The sequence below is a fragment of the Engraulis encrasicolus genome, chromosome 1, assembly GCF_034702125.1.
Source record: "Engraulis encrasicolus isolate BLACKSEA-1 chromosome 1, IST_EnEncr_1.0, whole genome shotgun sequence".
NCBI lineage: Eukaryota > Metazoa > Chordata > Actinopteri > Clupeiformes > Engraulidae > Engraulis > Engraulis encrasicolus.
In genome coordinates, this window is record NC_085857.1 from 51,586,238 (window position 1) to 51,601,126 (window position 14,889).

General features: G+C 42.4%; 1 protein-coding gene and 1 long non-coding RNA gene across 2 annotated transcripts in view; both read left to right on the forward strand.

The window, feature by feature from the left end:
* The window catches only part of LOC134454133 (uncharacterized), a 7,909-nt gene extending 1,760 nt beyond the window's left edge, over positions 1–6,149 (forward strand). The window contains exons 2-3 of the long non-coding RNA XR_010035801.1: positions 179–244; positions 5,870–6,149. This is a non-coding gene — a long non-coding RNA (uncharacterized LOC134454133). The remainder of the gene's footprint in view (positions 1–178; positions 245–5,869) is intronic.
* A 1,651-nt stretch (positions 6,150–7,800) lies between these two features.
* LOC134458133 (B-cell receptor CD22-like) lies at positions 7,801–13,966 on the forward strand. The gene is made up of 6 exons (XM_063210276.1): positions 7,801–7,902; positions 9,192–9,347; positions 10,454–10,559; positions 10,857–11,029; positions 12,457–12,524; positions 13,844–13,966. Exons 2-6 carry the CDS (start codon positions 9,206–9,208, stop codon positions 13,964–13,966), a joined length of 612 nt encoding a protein of 203 aa, XP_063066346.1. The 5' UTR covers positions 7,801–7,902; positions 9,192–9,205.
* Positions 13,967–14,889: the final 923 nt, after the last annotated feature.

Sequence of the window (14,889 nt, forward strand, 5' to 3'; positions counted from 1 at the left end):
AGCCACATGCACTTATTCATTCATTGATTTACACTCCCACCCTAGTGGCCATGACTTCTGATTAAGTAGGGCCTATGTCTCTCATCCTGAACATCGATGGAGGTCAGATGGAGCTGGGCTTAATGCGTAAAATAAAGCAATGGTCAAGTATGCTGTTTTTCTTTTCTCCTTCCATTAGGTTGACGCATGATGACATTAAGTGTCCATTGCGTGTGTTTGCTGCTTGTGCTTTTGTCAACACAAGGTAATTATTTTGTTCCTTTTTTCTTTCTGCTTTGAGATAATGTTTTTTTTTTTACGTTGAAAACACATTGCAAAAAAAACCTCATTACAAATTGCCCTTGCAATATCCTGTGCCTTTGTCTCTTCCATGTGCGTAGGTTAGCGGCACTAAAATAACTTGTATAAAGCAAATACCTCATGATTCTACAGTGTTACAGTTGACTAATCACTCAGCTGATTCTTTCATTCGATGCAATTCACTATTTGCTAAAGGTGCAGGGTATTGGTTACAGTATCTGCAGCAATGTGGGGCTAGTGTGTTGATGAGGGGCACTTCAGCTGTGCTAAGGATGTGAACCTGCAACCTTGAGATCCAAAGATCCATAACCACTCGTTCACAGTGACCCATGACTGTGTTGCTTTTCTCAAGGAAAGACAAAGGCGTGTGGGGATGGTGGGGACACTTGCATGCATGGGTAATCATCAAATGATTTTGTCCCGGGCCCGGCCCAAAGCTGTTAGTGGCCCTGGCTTTGTTCACATGCATTTGACTTCCCAGATTGACTACAGAGAGACTTGACACCCTGCAAGGGGGAGGGGGGTGTAACTGAATAAGGTTCTCTAAATACTGTCTTACAGCATAAAAAGTGGAAGTGTTAAAGTAAGTTGTCGTGAGAAGTCGTTGAAGCATAAAAAAAAACGTCTATTTTTTGTGTATGAATGGATGGATATTTAAATTGACCAACTCATCCTATATGCGAGAGAGAGAGAGAGAGAGAGAGAGAGAGAGAGAGAGAGAGAGAGAGAGAGAGAGAGAGAGAGAGAGAGAGAGATTGACATCTGACACATGTTGCCATGCTGTGCTGTAGGCTGTATGCTGGCACAAAGTTTGCTCGGGGAAAAAAACTCAACTACATCTTAACAACATTACTGTGATGTGATGTGATGTGATGTGATGTGATGTGATGTGATGTGATGTGATGTGATGCGATGCGATGCGATGCGATGCGATGTGATGTGATGCAATGTGATGTGATGCAATGTGATGTGATGCAATGTGATGTGATACTGAGGGTCTTTGATAAGGCCTACTGATCGCCATTTTGGTAATATTGCACTTGTAAGGGAAGTTATGCATGAAAAGGTTAACTTTACATGGTGTGAAAAGACAGAAATAGCCAGTGTGTGAAAATGTTGTGTCCCTTACGTCAAGACGTGTCTGTATAAAAAAAAACAGAAGTTCAAGTGTCAGGGCTTAAAAAAGGCAGGCCTTTCTGTAATGTGTGAATGAGATTCGGTGCTGTGAAAAACAAAGCATAAGAATTACTTAATGGCTAAATTTTCAATGGCTTGTGCAACACTGTGAAATGGACTGTGTTCTTGAAATGTACAAAAAAACACTTCATTCTTGTGTTGCTTGAGGTTTTCTCTTGGGGTACACTACATGTGTACCAGTATTGCCCTGTCTTAAGTTGAATAACATGTGCATTAAACGGTTTGAAGTCAATTTGGCGGATTTGGCAAGTTGACGGATTTACAATCAGCAGAGATGAGTGAATGTAACCAATGTTACCATAATACAATATTAAAGAGTAAAAAAAAATGCAGGACAGATAACTCAACTAACTGTGATTATGCATATATATATATATGAGTGATTCTCTAATTCGCCTACACTTTTAAGTCCGTGGATTTTATTTGGCAATTCCATTAACTATTAACTGCATCCAATGATGTTTTGGACATTAGAAAACATTTATCTTTCATATAATACAGAAAGTGTAGACATAGCATTATTTCCCTCAGCAAGAATGAATATTTAATACTGGTTTTGGGCGTTTTCATGCCGTCCTGTTTTCCAAATGTCAGATTCAGTCTTCATATTAGCATGTAAAGAAACTTGTTTTGCCCAAGACGATTGCAAATGTTGATTCACAGTAATCATCACAATATGACAAAACTGTCAGAAAGACCACTGTCCTTTCCATTATACTTGAAATTTGCCATTTTGTGTGTGTCCACGAAAACTGTGTTAACCGTGTCACGGTCTGAAACCTCCTCAATAAATCAGTAATGGTTTGGTCTTAGGCCATACGAATAACATCACGTGATGTCATAACCTCTTTGGCAGGATACGGGAAGACTTTTTGGTAAATTTTGAGCTCCATCCTTCCATAATTTAATCCATTCTTTTTCATGTTCTCATAGCGGGAAAATTGCCTGTCAACAGTGTTATCAACATATTCATAAGAATCTGAATTAGAAATCACATGTAGAAAAACACAGATAAAGCATACAGATACATGAATTGATTAAGGTGTTTAAACTTCTGAGGTCCTCAGTTAGCACAACACCATAAAAATGGCTGAAATGTCAACGGTGTTACCGTCAATGGTGTTACAATTAAGTATGACAGTCAGGGTTGCCAGATGAGGCTGATGATTTCCAGCCCAAAAAATAATCAAAATCCGCCCTAAAAACCCGCCCAATTCTATTGATTTATATGGCAGTGGGAAGGTTTTTCTGATAGATGCCATTTTTACCCGCACACGGCCATCCTAAGCAGCCCAATTGGGCGGGAACCATCCCAATCTGGCAACACTGATGACAGTTGAGGAGGAGTATGTTTTTGCCAATTTATATCCATATTGACAGACAAACAAACAAAATAATTTGTGTTCTAGGGAGATGGGTTTGTCTGCTCTGTTTTTTTCTCCTAAAAAAGTGCCGACTTGTTCCCCTGCACTGTTGACCGTAACACAGTTGAGTTACACCGTTGACTGTTTTGAAAGTGTTTTTGTGCTATTGATCCCTTATGTGTTGGAAAAATCCTATGAACATACACTAGGGATTATCTCTGGAGAAGGAAGTCTTGTGTAAGGAGGGTGACTATATTCAAATCAGACGTTACAGGGATTTATGATGAAAAATGTGTCAGTCTGTATCACACTGACTCATAAAATCCTACTTATGAAGCTCAACAATCACATTTTCTATATCAGTTGCACATATTAATGACAACATTACTGCTAAGGGACATAAGCACTTTCAAACATATATTGTTTCAACTCTGTAGTATTTTTATATATGTTTGAAATGACATAGTATTTGTCCATAACACTGTTGACAAAATAATTAAGCAAATGTTCGCTTTCATTAGAGTATTTATCAAATGATTTAAGATTAAGCTTGGCAATTTGTTTGTTTGGAAACTTAAATATATACACTATGTAAACATCTAGGTCATTTAGTTGAAAAAAAAAACTGATAATTGACATTTTGCTTTTGCCAAAAGCGTAGAGAAATCGTAGAATCACTCATATATATATAATATATATATTTATATATATATATATATAAATGAATAATCATTTGTAGAAACAAGCTTCAGCAGGAGATGTACTGTTCGTAACTGAGTTGGACTCAAAATGTAAATGTGTGAAAGAAAGTGGAAGTGGGCACCACCACATGACATCATAACGTACAAATCAGAGGTGGAAATTTACTCCCAGAATAAAACTTCAGGCCATCCTCAATATTTGCCTCATTTACCATCAGGCTCCATCTGTCCATGCTGTCACACCACCACAGGCTTTCAAGATATCAAACTTGAGATGCCAAAATAGAACATTGTGGCCGCGGCCATGATGACTGGTTCAAACAGCTCATGCACTGTACTGTTACGCCAAGGACCTGAGTTGGATTATGGTCATTTTCCGATCCGCCCTCATCGCTCTCTCTCTCACAATCATACGCTTGTCCCACTCTTCAAAGTTCTATCAAAGGTGAAAAAGATGGGGGGGGGGGGGGGAGGAAAAAATGTAAAATTAATATTTGTAGGCAAGGACACCTGGCACCTACAGGGTTAATGTCTTCTGTCAGCACTGTGAGTGCAGCTGTTAGCAACTTCCTCCTGTCCTGCATTTGCTGTGCAGCGCGGGGCAATTACAGATCTGCACCAAGACAATGCGGTACCCTCCACTATACCAGGCCTGCAGACAAGCGGGTCCCATTTGCACCCTTTCTACTGGGACCAAAATTGTACTGGGCATTTTAACGTGTCCTCCTTCAAATTGCGGGCCAGTCTGTATGTAGTGTGATGAAGCGGTCTGCACACTGTATTAACTCCAAAAATACTTTATTTCATTTAAACATATGGCAACATTTCGATCCAACAGAGGGATCTTCCTCAGGCAAACTGGTGGGCCAGTCTGTAAGAACATGCAAAATATCCAACCGAATGGGCCCATGATAGCTGTCGGCCCACCAGAAAATGCCCTGTATAGATTATTCACCCTTTTACATCTTAGTCATTACATTACACTACATTACACTTCGCTGACACTTTTATCCAAATGGACTTTTATTAGTTTTCAATGTATAGCTTACAGTCCCGGGAGCGATGTGGCGTTCAGTGCCTTGCTCAATAGGGGTATAGGGAGAGCGAGGCCATGTGTGATTCGAACATACTACCCCCAAGACTCCCTAGCCATTAGGCACGGCTAAGCCTTTGCTTCTTAGTAACTTTCTTACAGTCTGGGCTTTCTGCTCTCTGTTAAACCATCACCTTGTAGCATATTAGGTTTTATTGATCTGGTATGCTGCCACCATTTGCTGAAGACCACACCAGCCCTTCGATTTATTTATTTGTCTGTGGAAACGCCACTGCCTCAATAGCCTGGTTCTCACACAGACCTATGCGTGTGCGTGTGTGTGTGTGTGTGTGTGTGTGTGTGTAGCTCCAGAGACCCCAGGTGGAGCTAAGTGGAGCTACACACATATACGGAGGTCTGGAGCACTGCAGGAATCCTAGATGAAAATAGACAGAGCTTTGATTACTTCAATCAATGGCAGCTCACATTGAGTAGTCATAGGACAAATTATAGACAACATTGACTTTTTAGTCGTTAACCTTTTTGATGGATTTTTTGGTGGCGAGGACGGGCAGAATGATAGATAAAGCCATGCCTTCTGAAGCCAACGTGTGCTCTCCCAGACCTAGTAGTGGAGCTCAGCTCACAAAGTTGCAAGGAACTACACAGGCCGGGCGAGAGCTAGCCTACTACCTCAGTGGCCTGTATGTAAACACATTCTTACCTTAGAATTAGGTTTTTTTCTCTAGTATAGCTCCTAATGATACAAGTAGAGGCTTTTGCCAGACAGCGACAAATTCTCCTGTGTACAAATTGGAATTTGGGTGGGTGCTGTGAGGAGGGGCTTGAGTGCATGTCAGAGTGTGTGATATGTGATATGACTTCATGTGTTGTGAGTGCTGAGGACCCCATATAAAAGGGGGCATGTGTTCATTTCATGGGGTAATGTTCTAACATAGAATTTGTGAATAAAATGGGCATAACTTGTTCCCACTATGTATAGAATTTGTTAACCCTCTGAGGTCCGAGTGCCCTTCAGAGGGCAATGTGTCTCCAAAAACAAATCTGTAACTCTGTGAGTTTTTGTCACTGAAACATATAAGTCACACCATTACAAACCTCAGACCTTCCAGGTCCCAAATATATATATATGAAATGAAAATACCTGAAAATGTTAGGGTGGTGCAAGCAGCCTAAAAGCCTCTGAAAAACCCTCTGAAAAGACCTCAGAGGGATAAAAAAAATGGGCATAACTTGTTCCCACTATGTTACAGTATACTTTGTAGATACTGACGCGTGGGGTGTGTCGTACAGCAAGCCCACCTGTGCAACGCAAGACTCTTCAGTCACCCTGTCCTGCAGCTACACCTACCCTAGACATTTATCTGTCAAAGAAGTCTTCTGGACCATAGAGGACTCTAGAACCCCAGCCAAGCTCATATATGACCCAAAGTACGGACACAGGATCGAGATGGGGCCAGACTGTGGTGCGAAGGCAGGAACGTGTACAATCACCATCAATCAGGTTTGAAAGCTTGAAAGCTTTTATTTAACACAGGGATACATTGATAACATTTAAAATGCTAAATACCGGTATACAAGGATAGATTTCCATGTTTAGTCCTAGACCGATTGATGGTCCGTGAAATAGAAGTCATCCTAGACAATAGACTTAAGTGTGGTCACTGCCTTACAAAAAACAACATATCGCTCATAAAACAAGAGGGGAGTATATCAAGAACCTGGCAATAATAGTAAACCAGGTTAAGTTAACCTTAAGGTAAGTCTAAATCATCTAATACATACATTTTTTGTTTAGGTAAACGGTTGAGTGCACGCGCAGCCAGGGATTCCAAAATGCTATAGCCGGCTTGGTGTTTCACATTGAAAGTTCCATTGGACCAGTGTAGTGCGTACTAAGAACCTGTTTTGATGTCGGCTGGATGTTGTAGCGGTTTATGTGGTTTCTGTACGCCTATCAACTCAATTCTGGGAGAACTATCTTAATGTGAGTACATCAGAATCGATTCCTATGCTTTGTAAATTAAGTTTTATTTTATGACACCAATCACACCTGAGGAGGATGTTTGAAAGACGGCAGCTTCCAAACAATCAGAGGCTGCCGCCGACCGCGAAACCCCTCTTTGTCAGCATTAGCTAACTACACAATATAGCGTCTTTTAGAGCACATGGCAAAGAATTCCGAGCGACATGATAGTATGCTCTTCTAAACGTTGTCACCGACAGTACAGTAGGCGAGTAAGTGGATAAAACCGCAAGCCGACAAGACAACAGGTCCTTGTCATACACTGTACAGGGCTCCAATGGGACTTCAAATGATAAACACATAGGGTACATTCCAATATGCGACCTTGCGTCCTCCACTAGAGCTTGTGGCCTCGCTCCTCCTCCTGGCCCCTCCTCCGTGGAGAAAACAAATAAGTTTTCCCGCTGTCAGCCTAGACAAAACAACTTTTGGTAGACTTTTTTTCATTCACCATCCAGTTTGCAAATGAGAAAATGACTTTACAATTAAGCTTTTGCGAGTTATTGAAATATAATGCTGTTGACAGTGATGTCATCATGACATATTACTTCCTGGTACGAGGCTACAAGTACAAGGGGAGGACCCAAGGTTGCATATTGGAACGCACCCACAGCCGCCTAGCATTTTGGAATCCCTGGCTGCATACGCATTCAATTGATTACCAACAGCCGGAACCCATGTATTGAAGAGCCTGAAGTTTTTGTTTTCTTAACCAAATGACATTATTTACAAGACGGTTTACCACATCCTGTGGGTTAACTTATCCAGATTCATTCCATGTTCTTTGAATACTCAGGTCACCAAGCAGGATGAGGGTGTTGATTTCTACTGTCGCATTGTCACCACCACGCCTAGACAGAAATGGCTCGGGAAACCGCCAGTGAAGTTCAGTGTCACAGGTAAACACCGATCTCTTCTGGCAATCTTTATTGTGTATTATTGTTTGACTATGTATGACTTTATGTGTGTGTGTGTGTGCGTGTGTGTGTGCGTGTGCGTGTGCGTGTGCGTGTGTGTGTGTGTGTGTGTGTGTGAATGTGTGTGCATACATGTGTGTGCGTGTGTGCGTGCGTGTGTGTGTGCGTGTGTGTGTGCGTGTGTGTGTGCGTGTGCGTGTGTGTGTGTGTGTGTGTTCGTTTACCTATTTTTCAGCTCTTAGAGTACTGGGGCAGCATACTGCACAGGTTGGCGATAATGTGATCTTCAGCTGTCAAAACACCTGTCCTGTTGCCACCACTCCTCTTTTCACCTGGTTTAAAGGTAGGGTATGTTTTTTAGTACTAGTTAATTTCCAAAATATATGCAGCCCATTAACAAATATTATCATTATGACTAATTACCACCACCATCAATTTGTAAGTATTCCTGAAGGAATCCATGCACATTTTGTCGGTCTTCTCCTTATGGTCCATTTTGATTTACCACCCATTGACATCCTGTATTTGCATGGAAAGCTTGATGTTCTGTGGTCAGGCAAGTAACTTGGTAGGCCTAAATATTCATTAAAAACCTCAGATTTCTGAACGGGCAGAACACATTTTAAAACAAGGCTGGGTTGGTAATTGGCATACAGGGCATTTTTCTGATGGGCTGAGAGTCCCGTGGTGCCACTGTTGTTTTTTTGTTGTTGTTGTTGTTGTTTGTTTGTTCGTTTGTTCGTTTAGAGGTAGAGACCCGTTGATCCATCTTCAATACAGACAGTGGACTGAGCCAAGCAGGGTACAAATGGCTTGTATACGTGAGGGGCCAGTTAGAGTCAAAATGTCCGTGTGTTGTTTTTCGGTCTCAGAACAGCCCTGTTTTGCAAGTTAATGATTAAAATAGTCAGTATGGTCAACAAAGATAAATCCTTGCACCATCAATGTAAAGGAGAGGAATCAAGTCCCATCCCGGCGGCATGATCCTGTCCTTCTTCTTTTATTGTGGCATGTAGGCTTGCATCTGGTGTACTGTATAGCGCTACGGGAACTCAATTCATTCTTCCATTCCATTCAACCTCTGCTGGTCTCCCTAAAGAATCGGAAAAGTACCCCCATGAATCGTCTGTACCTTATTTCTGCTACAATTTTACTCTGGTTCTGTAGCCCCGTAATGCATGGCGTTCTACCCGTGGAACGCTGTAATAATCATGGAAAAATGAACCACCATACCACACCACGCCTATGACTTAATACGGGGCCTTTAGTAATGCACTTTGACTTGTTCTGGTAAAGGCAAATTTATAATGCCTTGAGTGCATCTTAATATGGGACCTTGCCTCCTCCACTTGCCTCCTCCACTCGCTTCTCGTCATGATGACATCACTGACAACAGCATTATATTTCAATATCTTGCAAAAGCTCAATTGTAGAGTCTTTTTGTCGTTTGCAATTGTTATGGTGAATGAAAAACAGTCCCTCAAAAGGCTGTTGTGGCTAGGCTGACAGTTGGGAAACTTTATCGTTTTCTCCACGGAGGAGGGGCCAGGAGGCGGGGCGAGGAGACAAGCGCAAGTGGAGGAGGCAAGGTCACATATTAAGACGCACTCCTTGTGTCTTAATGGGTTAAAGATGGCCACCCTGTGATGAAGGAGAATCACCAGACTACAACTGCCGCCAACCAGCTGCATCTCCAGCCAGTCAGCAGAGAGGACAGGGGGAACTACACCTGCTCACTAAAGGGCCATGAGAAGTACCCATCCTCTGCACTTGTCCTAGACGTCCAGTGTGAGTTAAGAAGGATACCCATCCTCTGGACTGAACCTAGACATCCTGTGTGATTAATGAAGGATACCCATCCTCTGGACTTGTTCTAGACTAGTGTTTCTCAACTGGGGCAATACAGCCTCCCAGGGGGCGTTGATGAGCCCTAGGGGGGCGTTGGGAAGGATACAGCTGAGTGGGGTAGGGCTTATTTCTCATCGGGGGGTATTAGTCTACTTTAATTTTCAATACTAAGGGGGCGGTGGCAGTTAGTTTTCCTGAATGTTTAAGGAAACTATGTTTTATAATAGGGCAGTCATAGGTAAGCGGTTCTCTGTGGTTCTCAAACTTTTTTGAACGAACGCCCCCTTGACCTCATGATAACACCCATAAGGGCCCCTTGATCTTATCATAAGCCTGTCGACGCCCCCTTAGAATTGAAAAATGAAATAGACCAACCCCCCCCCTGCATCTACATCCAATACCCTGAAAAATAATAATAACTGTAAGTCGCTTTGAATTAATGACAGCGTCAGCTAAGTGCAATGGAATGTAATAATGGGCGCTAAACTCTGTCCCCACTCAGCTGCATCCTTTCCAACACCCCCCTAGGGCTCCCCAACGCCCCCTTGGGGGCTGTATCCCCCCTGTTGAGAAACACTAGGTTAGAGTTAAGGCGTAAGACTTGCAGCCCAAAGGTTGCCGGTTCGGCACCTAACCCGCCAGGTTGGTGGAGGGAATAATTAAACAGTGCTCCTCTCCATGACGGTACCCTAAGCATGGTACCGTCCCGTGGCGCTATTCCCCTTCGGGCACCAGTGGGTGCTGCCTCCTTGCATGTGCACAGTTTGTTGTCTCACAATGACAATGGGAGTTTGAGTTTCCTTGAATATGTCATGAAGAAATTAGAGTGAACGGGCATGTTCAATTTTATAGTTATTAATGTTTAATTCTGAATTTCAATCCTAGGCATTGCTACACATTGTCTAGAATGTCTTAGAATGATGGCATGTTCGATTTTATTTTTATTCATGTCTATTTTTATATTTCAATCATCTGCATTCATCGTCGACACGCAGTGAGAGTCAAAAACGTATTTTTTTTCCCGTATTAAATCACATCCATTTCAGATCCTCCAGAGAATGTGAGTCTGTCTGTTGTTCCTTCAACTGAGAGGATGGAAGGGGACTCAGTGACTCTGACCTGCAGCAGTGATGCCAATCCTCCTGTCCACAGGTACAGACTGAGAGAGAGAGAGAGTGCAAGGTAGAGAGAGCGAGAGAGAGAGAGATAGAGAGAGAGAGAGAGAGAGAGAGAGAGAGAGAGAGAGAGAGAGAGAGTGTGAGTGAGTGAGTGAGTGAGTGAGTGAGTGAGTGAGTGAGTGAGTGAGTGAGTGAGTGAGTGAGTGAGTGTGTGTGTGTCTGCACGCACATGTGTGTGTGCATACATGTGGGTGTGCATGCGTGCCTTTTTGCATGCGTGCATGTTTGTGTGCAAGCATACGTAATTGAACATCTGTGTGTATGCCCACAGTTACAGATGGTTCAAGTTCAAAATGGACGCCAGGCACATTCCAGTGGAGTCCAGTGGAGAAAACAAAGAGCAGCTGAACATCACCAACATGATGCCCACAGATGGCGGCTCATACTACTGCGAGGCAGAGAACTCTGTGGGAGTGGCAAACTCCACTGAAGTCTCCATCATTGGTACCTTTCTTTATACATTAGCCTGTCTGTCTGTCTCCTACCTGTCTCACTCTGTACGTCTGTCTGTACGTCTGTCTGTCTGTCTGTCTGTCTGTCTGTCTGTCTGTCTCTCTCTCTCTCTCTCTGACACACACACACACGCACGCACGCACGCACACACACACACACACACACACACACACACACACACACACACACACACACACACACACACACACACACACACACACACACACACACACACACACACACACACACACACACACACCTTCATTAACAAGTATTTGTCTGGCTGCAGTTATGGAAAAGGAAAGGGGACTTTTCGTCTACATCCTCATTGGCCTGGCAGCATTTGGAATAGCTGTGCTCCTCTTGGCTCTACTCTTGATGAGGTATGTGGGATTTACATTAGCTAAAAGGAGAACTCCTGCTCATTCCCGTTTTTGCCTTTTGGTAGGTGTCTGTCTCTAAGAGCTCTTCACTAGCTGCTGCCATCTTACTACAGTTGAATTTGTGCAACTTCTTCATGTTTTTGATACATCCATCCTCCGTGTCCTTTATGTTACAAAAAACATTTCAAGCGATGACTGGTCTCGTAACAGGGGGGTAAAGTGATAAACCATCTTAGTTAACCTGCAGGAAGTGGTAAACCTGTTAGTATAGATATAGGCTACTGCCAGGCATAGGCGCCCACAGATAGGGAAGAGATGGTGGTAAAGCACCTGCCCATTTGCCCTACTGGACAAAAAAGCCCCTTTTGAACGTTTTTTTTAAGTGTTTGCCACAGTAAACTGTGGTCCATGTTGACATAATCTCTACACAGATCCACAAATGTGTGGATCTGTCTTTGGAACAATCTGCCCGACCACATCCAAAATGCCCCTTCACTGGCCATGTTTAAGCAACACCTTAAGACACATCTCTTCCTGGAGGCTTATGGCTGCTAGTTCCACAAGCACTTTCACGCATTCACACACATGCTCACACACTGACGCGCACACACACTCACACTTTCCAACACAACACTCTGTGAAGCGTCCTTGGGTGTTTTGAAAGGCGCTATATAAAACGAAAGTATTATTATTATTATTATTACAAATGCTTGATGATACAATATATTGTCTCTATAGCCTAAAGCAGCTGTAGTCCCACATGCAACTGCCCCCCAAAATGTCTTTGCACGCCACTGCTTGCAGGGATCATATAGTTTAGAAAATGATGACTGCAGGCTCTTCTATTAGATGATTTACCTCTACCATTTGGTTAACTTAACCTGGTTAACTACTGAACTAGCGTCTTAGTTTACTGCCCCAATTACACTGCATTTGTTTGTTCAGCCCTTTCTGAGATCTTTGGAAATATCTTAGTATTCTCAAAATAGAGTATCATCTCAAAACGTCCTGCTGTGTTGTAACGTGTCTGTGGAGGTTGCATAACTCTCTGGATGATATTGAGAGTATTTGAAAGGTACACGGTGCAGGAAATGGTCAAAAAGGTACTGCAACTATACTGCTCATTGAAACTGGGTTGCCCATTGCGAAATTTGATAATTTCATGAAAGTTTACTAAGTAATGAACTAATATTTTCTAGTATGGCCCAAGGTACAGTCATTTTCGCAGCTAAAAATGTCTATTTCTGGAAATTCAAAATGGCAGACCATGGAGAAGATCCCCCTTTTCATGTATGAAAAGTGAAATTTACCCAGTCATAATGACACTTAGAATTTGATGGTGGTGGTAAGTATTCGTGAAAAAGGTAACATTAGTGAATGGGTAGCATGAATTCTGGAAATAAACAACTTGACATCTTATACAGTGTATCTTTAAGACTTTTTTTAAAAAGTAAAAAAAAACCAGTGAATCACTTTAATTGTGACAATATTTTGATATTTTGTTTTGTAGGTTTTGGAAAGCAAATAAAAAGAAAACAACAGACATTGTGAGTTTTGTATATTCTGTATGTTATACAGTATTTCTGGAACATAATTGTTCATGAAATGTACAATATGTATATGAAATTTGCCTATATTTTTTCTTATTTTCTACATGCATTCATTTGTATACTAACATTTGTTACGTGCGCACACACACACACACTTTCACACACACGCACACGCACACACACACTTTTACGTAGGCCTACATTTGTTTTTTGTATTTAGGTGTGTGTGTGTGTGTGTGTGTGTGTGTGTGTGTGTGTGTGTGTGTGTGTGTGTGTGTGTGTGTGTGTGTGTGTGTGTGTGTGTGTGTGTGTGTGTGTGTGTGTGTGTGTCTGTGTCTGTGTGTCTGTGTGTGAGACCTGGCACAAAATCCTCCGAAAGTATGTATATGTACGTATATGCACGTGACTTCATATTTGACTCTTTGCTCCTCTGAGGCCGCTAACAAACAACCTCAATTTACTGTAACTCTGTGTGTGCGTGTGCATGCGTGTGGTGTGTGTGTGTGTGTGTGTGTGTGTGTGTGTGTGTGTGTGTGTGTGTGTGTGTCCAGTGTTCTGTTACTCAGGAAACAGTTGACTGAAGTCAGGGGCTGGAGAGTCCCATAATAGTCCACCTCTACATGTCACATAGCAACCTGAAACACACACACACACAAACAATCCACTGCTGCTGCACACGCACACGCACACGCACACACACACACACACACACACACACACACACACACACACACACACACACACACACACACACACACACACACACACACACACACACACACACACACACACACACACACACAGTATATTTACTGTATACACACACCAAGACTAATATACTATATTTTCCTTTTGGCATGTTCCTCCCACAGGATGAGTATGAAAACCAGTATAACAATGTGGGGATCCATGGAGCCGGGCCTCAGGGCCATGCACCTGGCGGTTCAGAGGAGCAGGGGGTTAACTCCAACCCTGTCAACCCCAGGACCAAGTAAGTACCAGAGATATATATTACTGTAAGTGGAAAAATGGTATGGTATTATTTAATCAGTCCCACCAGGAAATCGCGGGCATTTTCTCAAAAAATCGCGGTCCGAATTGCCAGATGGTGCACAAGGATTTCCAGAAAATCGCGAGAAAAGTTGCGGAGGTTCTTACTGTGTTGTTGCGATTTTGTTGCGGCATGAAGTGAAAGGTGCGATTTTTGTTGCGATTTTTAATGTGTTTCCCCACGCTTGAAAGTAAAAGACTCTGCCAATTAAATTAATTCAGACTATGTTATATATCAAACTACGAGTGTACTAGTGCATTACTGGTAAAACTGGCTCTGAGTACAACAGTTTGGTAAATGTATCCAACTGTCTATGAATGGGAAACAATTCAGCAGGTGAACTTGGGGGGAATCATGTAAAAAAGGAATGATTTCATGAAGCTTACGTAATGGATAACATGCTTCAGAGGAAGCTTAAACACATACTGGAATGTGTGTACTTATGGCATCTGGTAAAAATTGGTAAAACAAACAAGTAAAGCCACAACAAGCAACTAGATAATTAATGTGTAGTGCCATCTACTGGCAAAAAATAGGTTGACAAAAGGACAGCTTTCAGGTGTGTGTGTGTGTGTGTGTGTGTGTGTGTGTGTGTGTGTGTGTGTGTGTGTGTGTGTGTGTGTGTGTGTGTGTGTGTGTGTGTGTGTGTGTGTGTGAGAGAGAGAGAGAGAGAGAGAGAGAGAGAGAGAGGAGAGAGAGAGAGAGAGAGAGAGAGAGAGAGAGAGAGAGAGAGAGAGAGAGAGAGAGTGTAATATAGTCAGAGAGTTGTATAAAGTCAAAGTCAAAGTAGATTTACTCTTTACATCTTAAATTAGCACTGCAAGGTTTACTGTGTGAGGTATATTGTGTCTTCCCTGTAACTCTAGT

Bases quoted from the DNA above. Each gene is read 5' to 3' on its own strand.
- LOC134458133 (XM_063210276.1), top strand. From the start codon at position 9,206: ATGAAGGAGAATCACCAGACTACAACTGCCGCCAACCAGCTGCATCTC. The intron at 11,030-12,456 runs GTACCTTTCTTT...GTGTCTGTGGAG, and splicing joins CACTGAAGTCTCCATCATTG to GTTGCATAACTCTCTGGATG. The intron at 12,525-13,843 runs GTACTGCAACTA...TTCCTCCCACAG, and splicing joins TGCAGGAAATGGTCAAAAAG to GATGAGTATGAAAACCAGTA.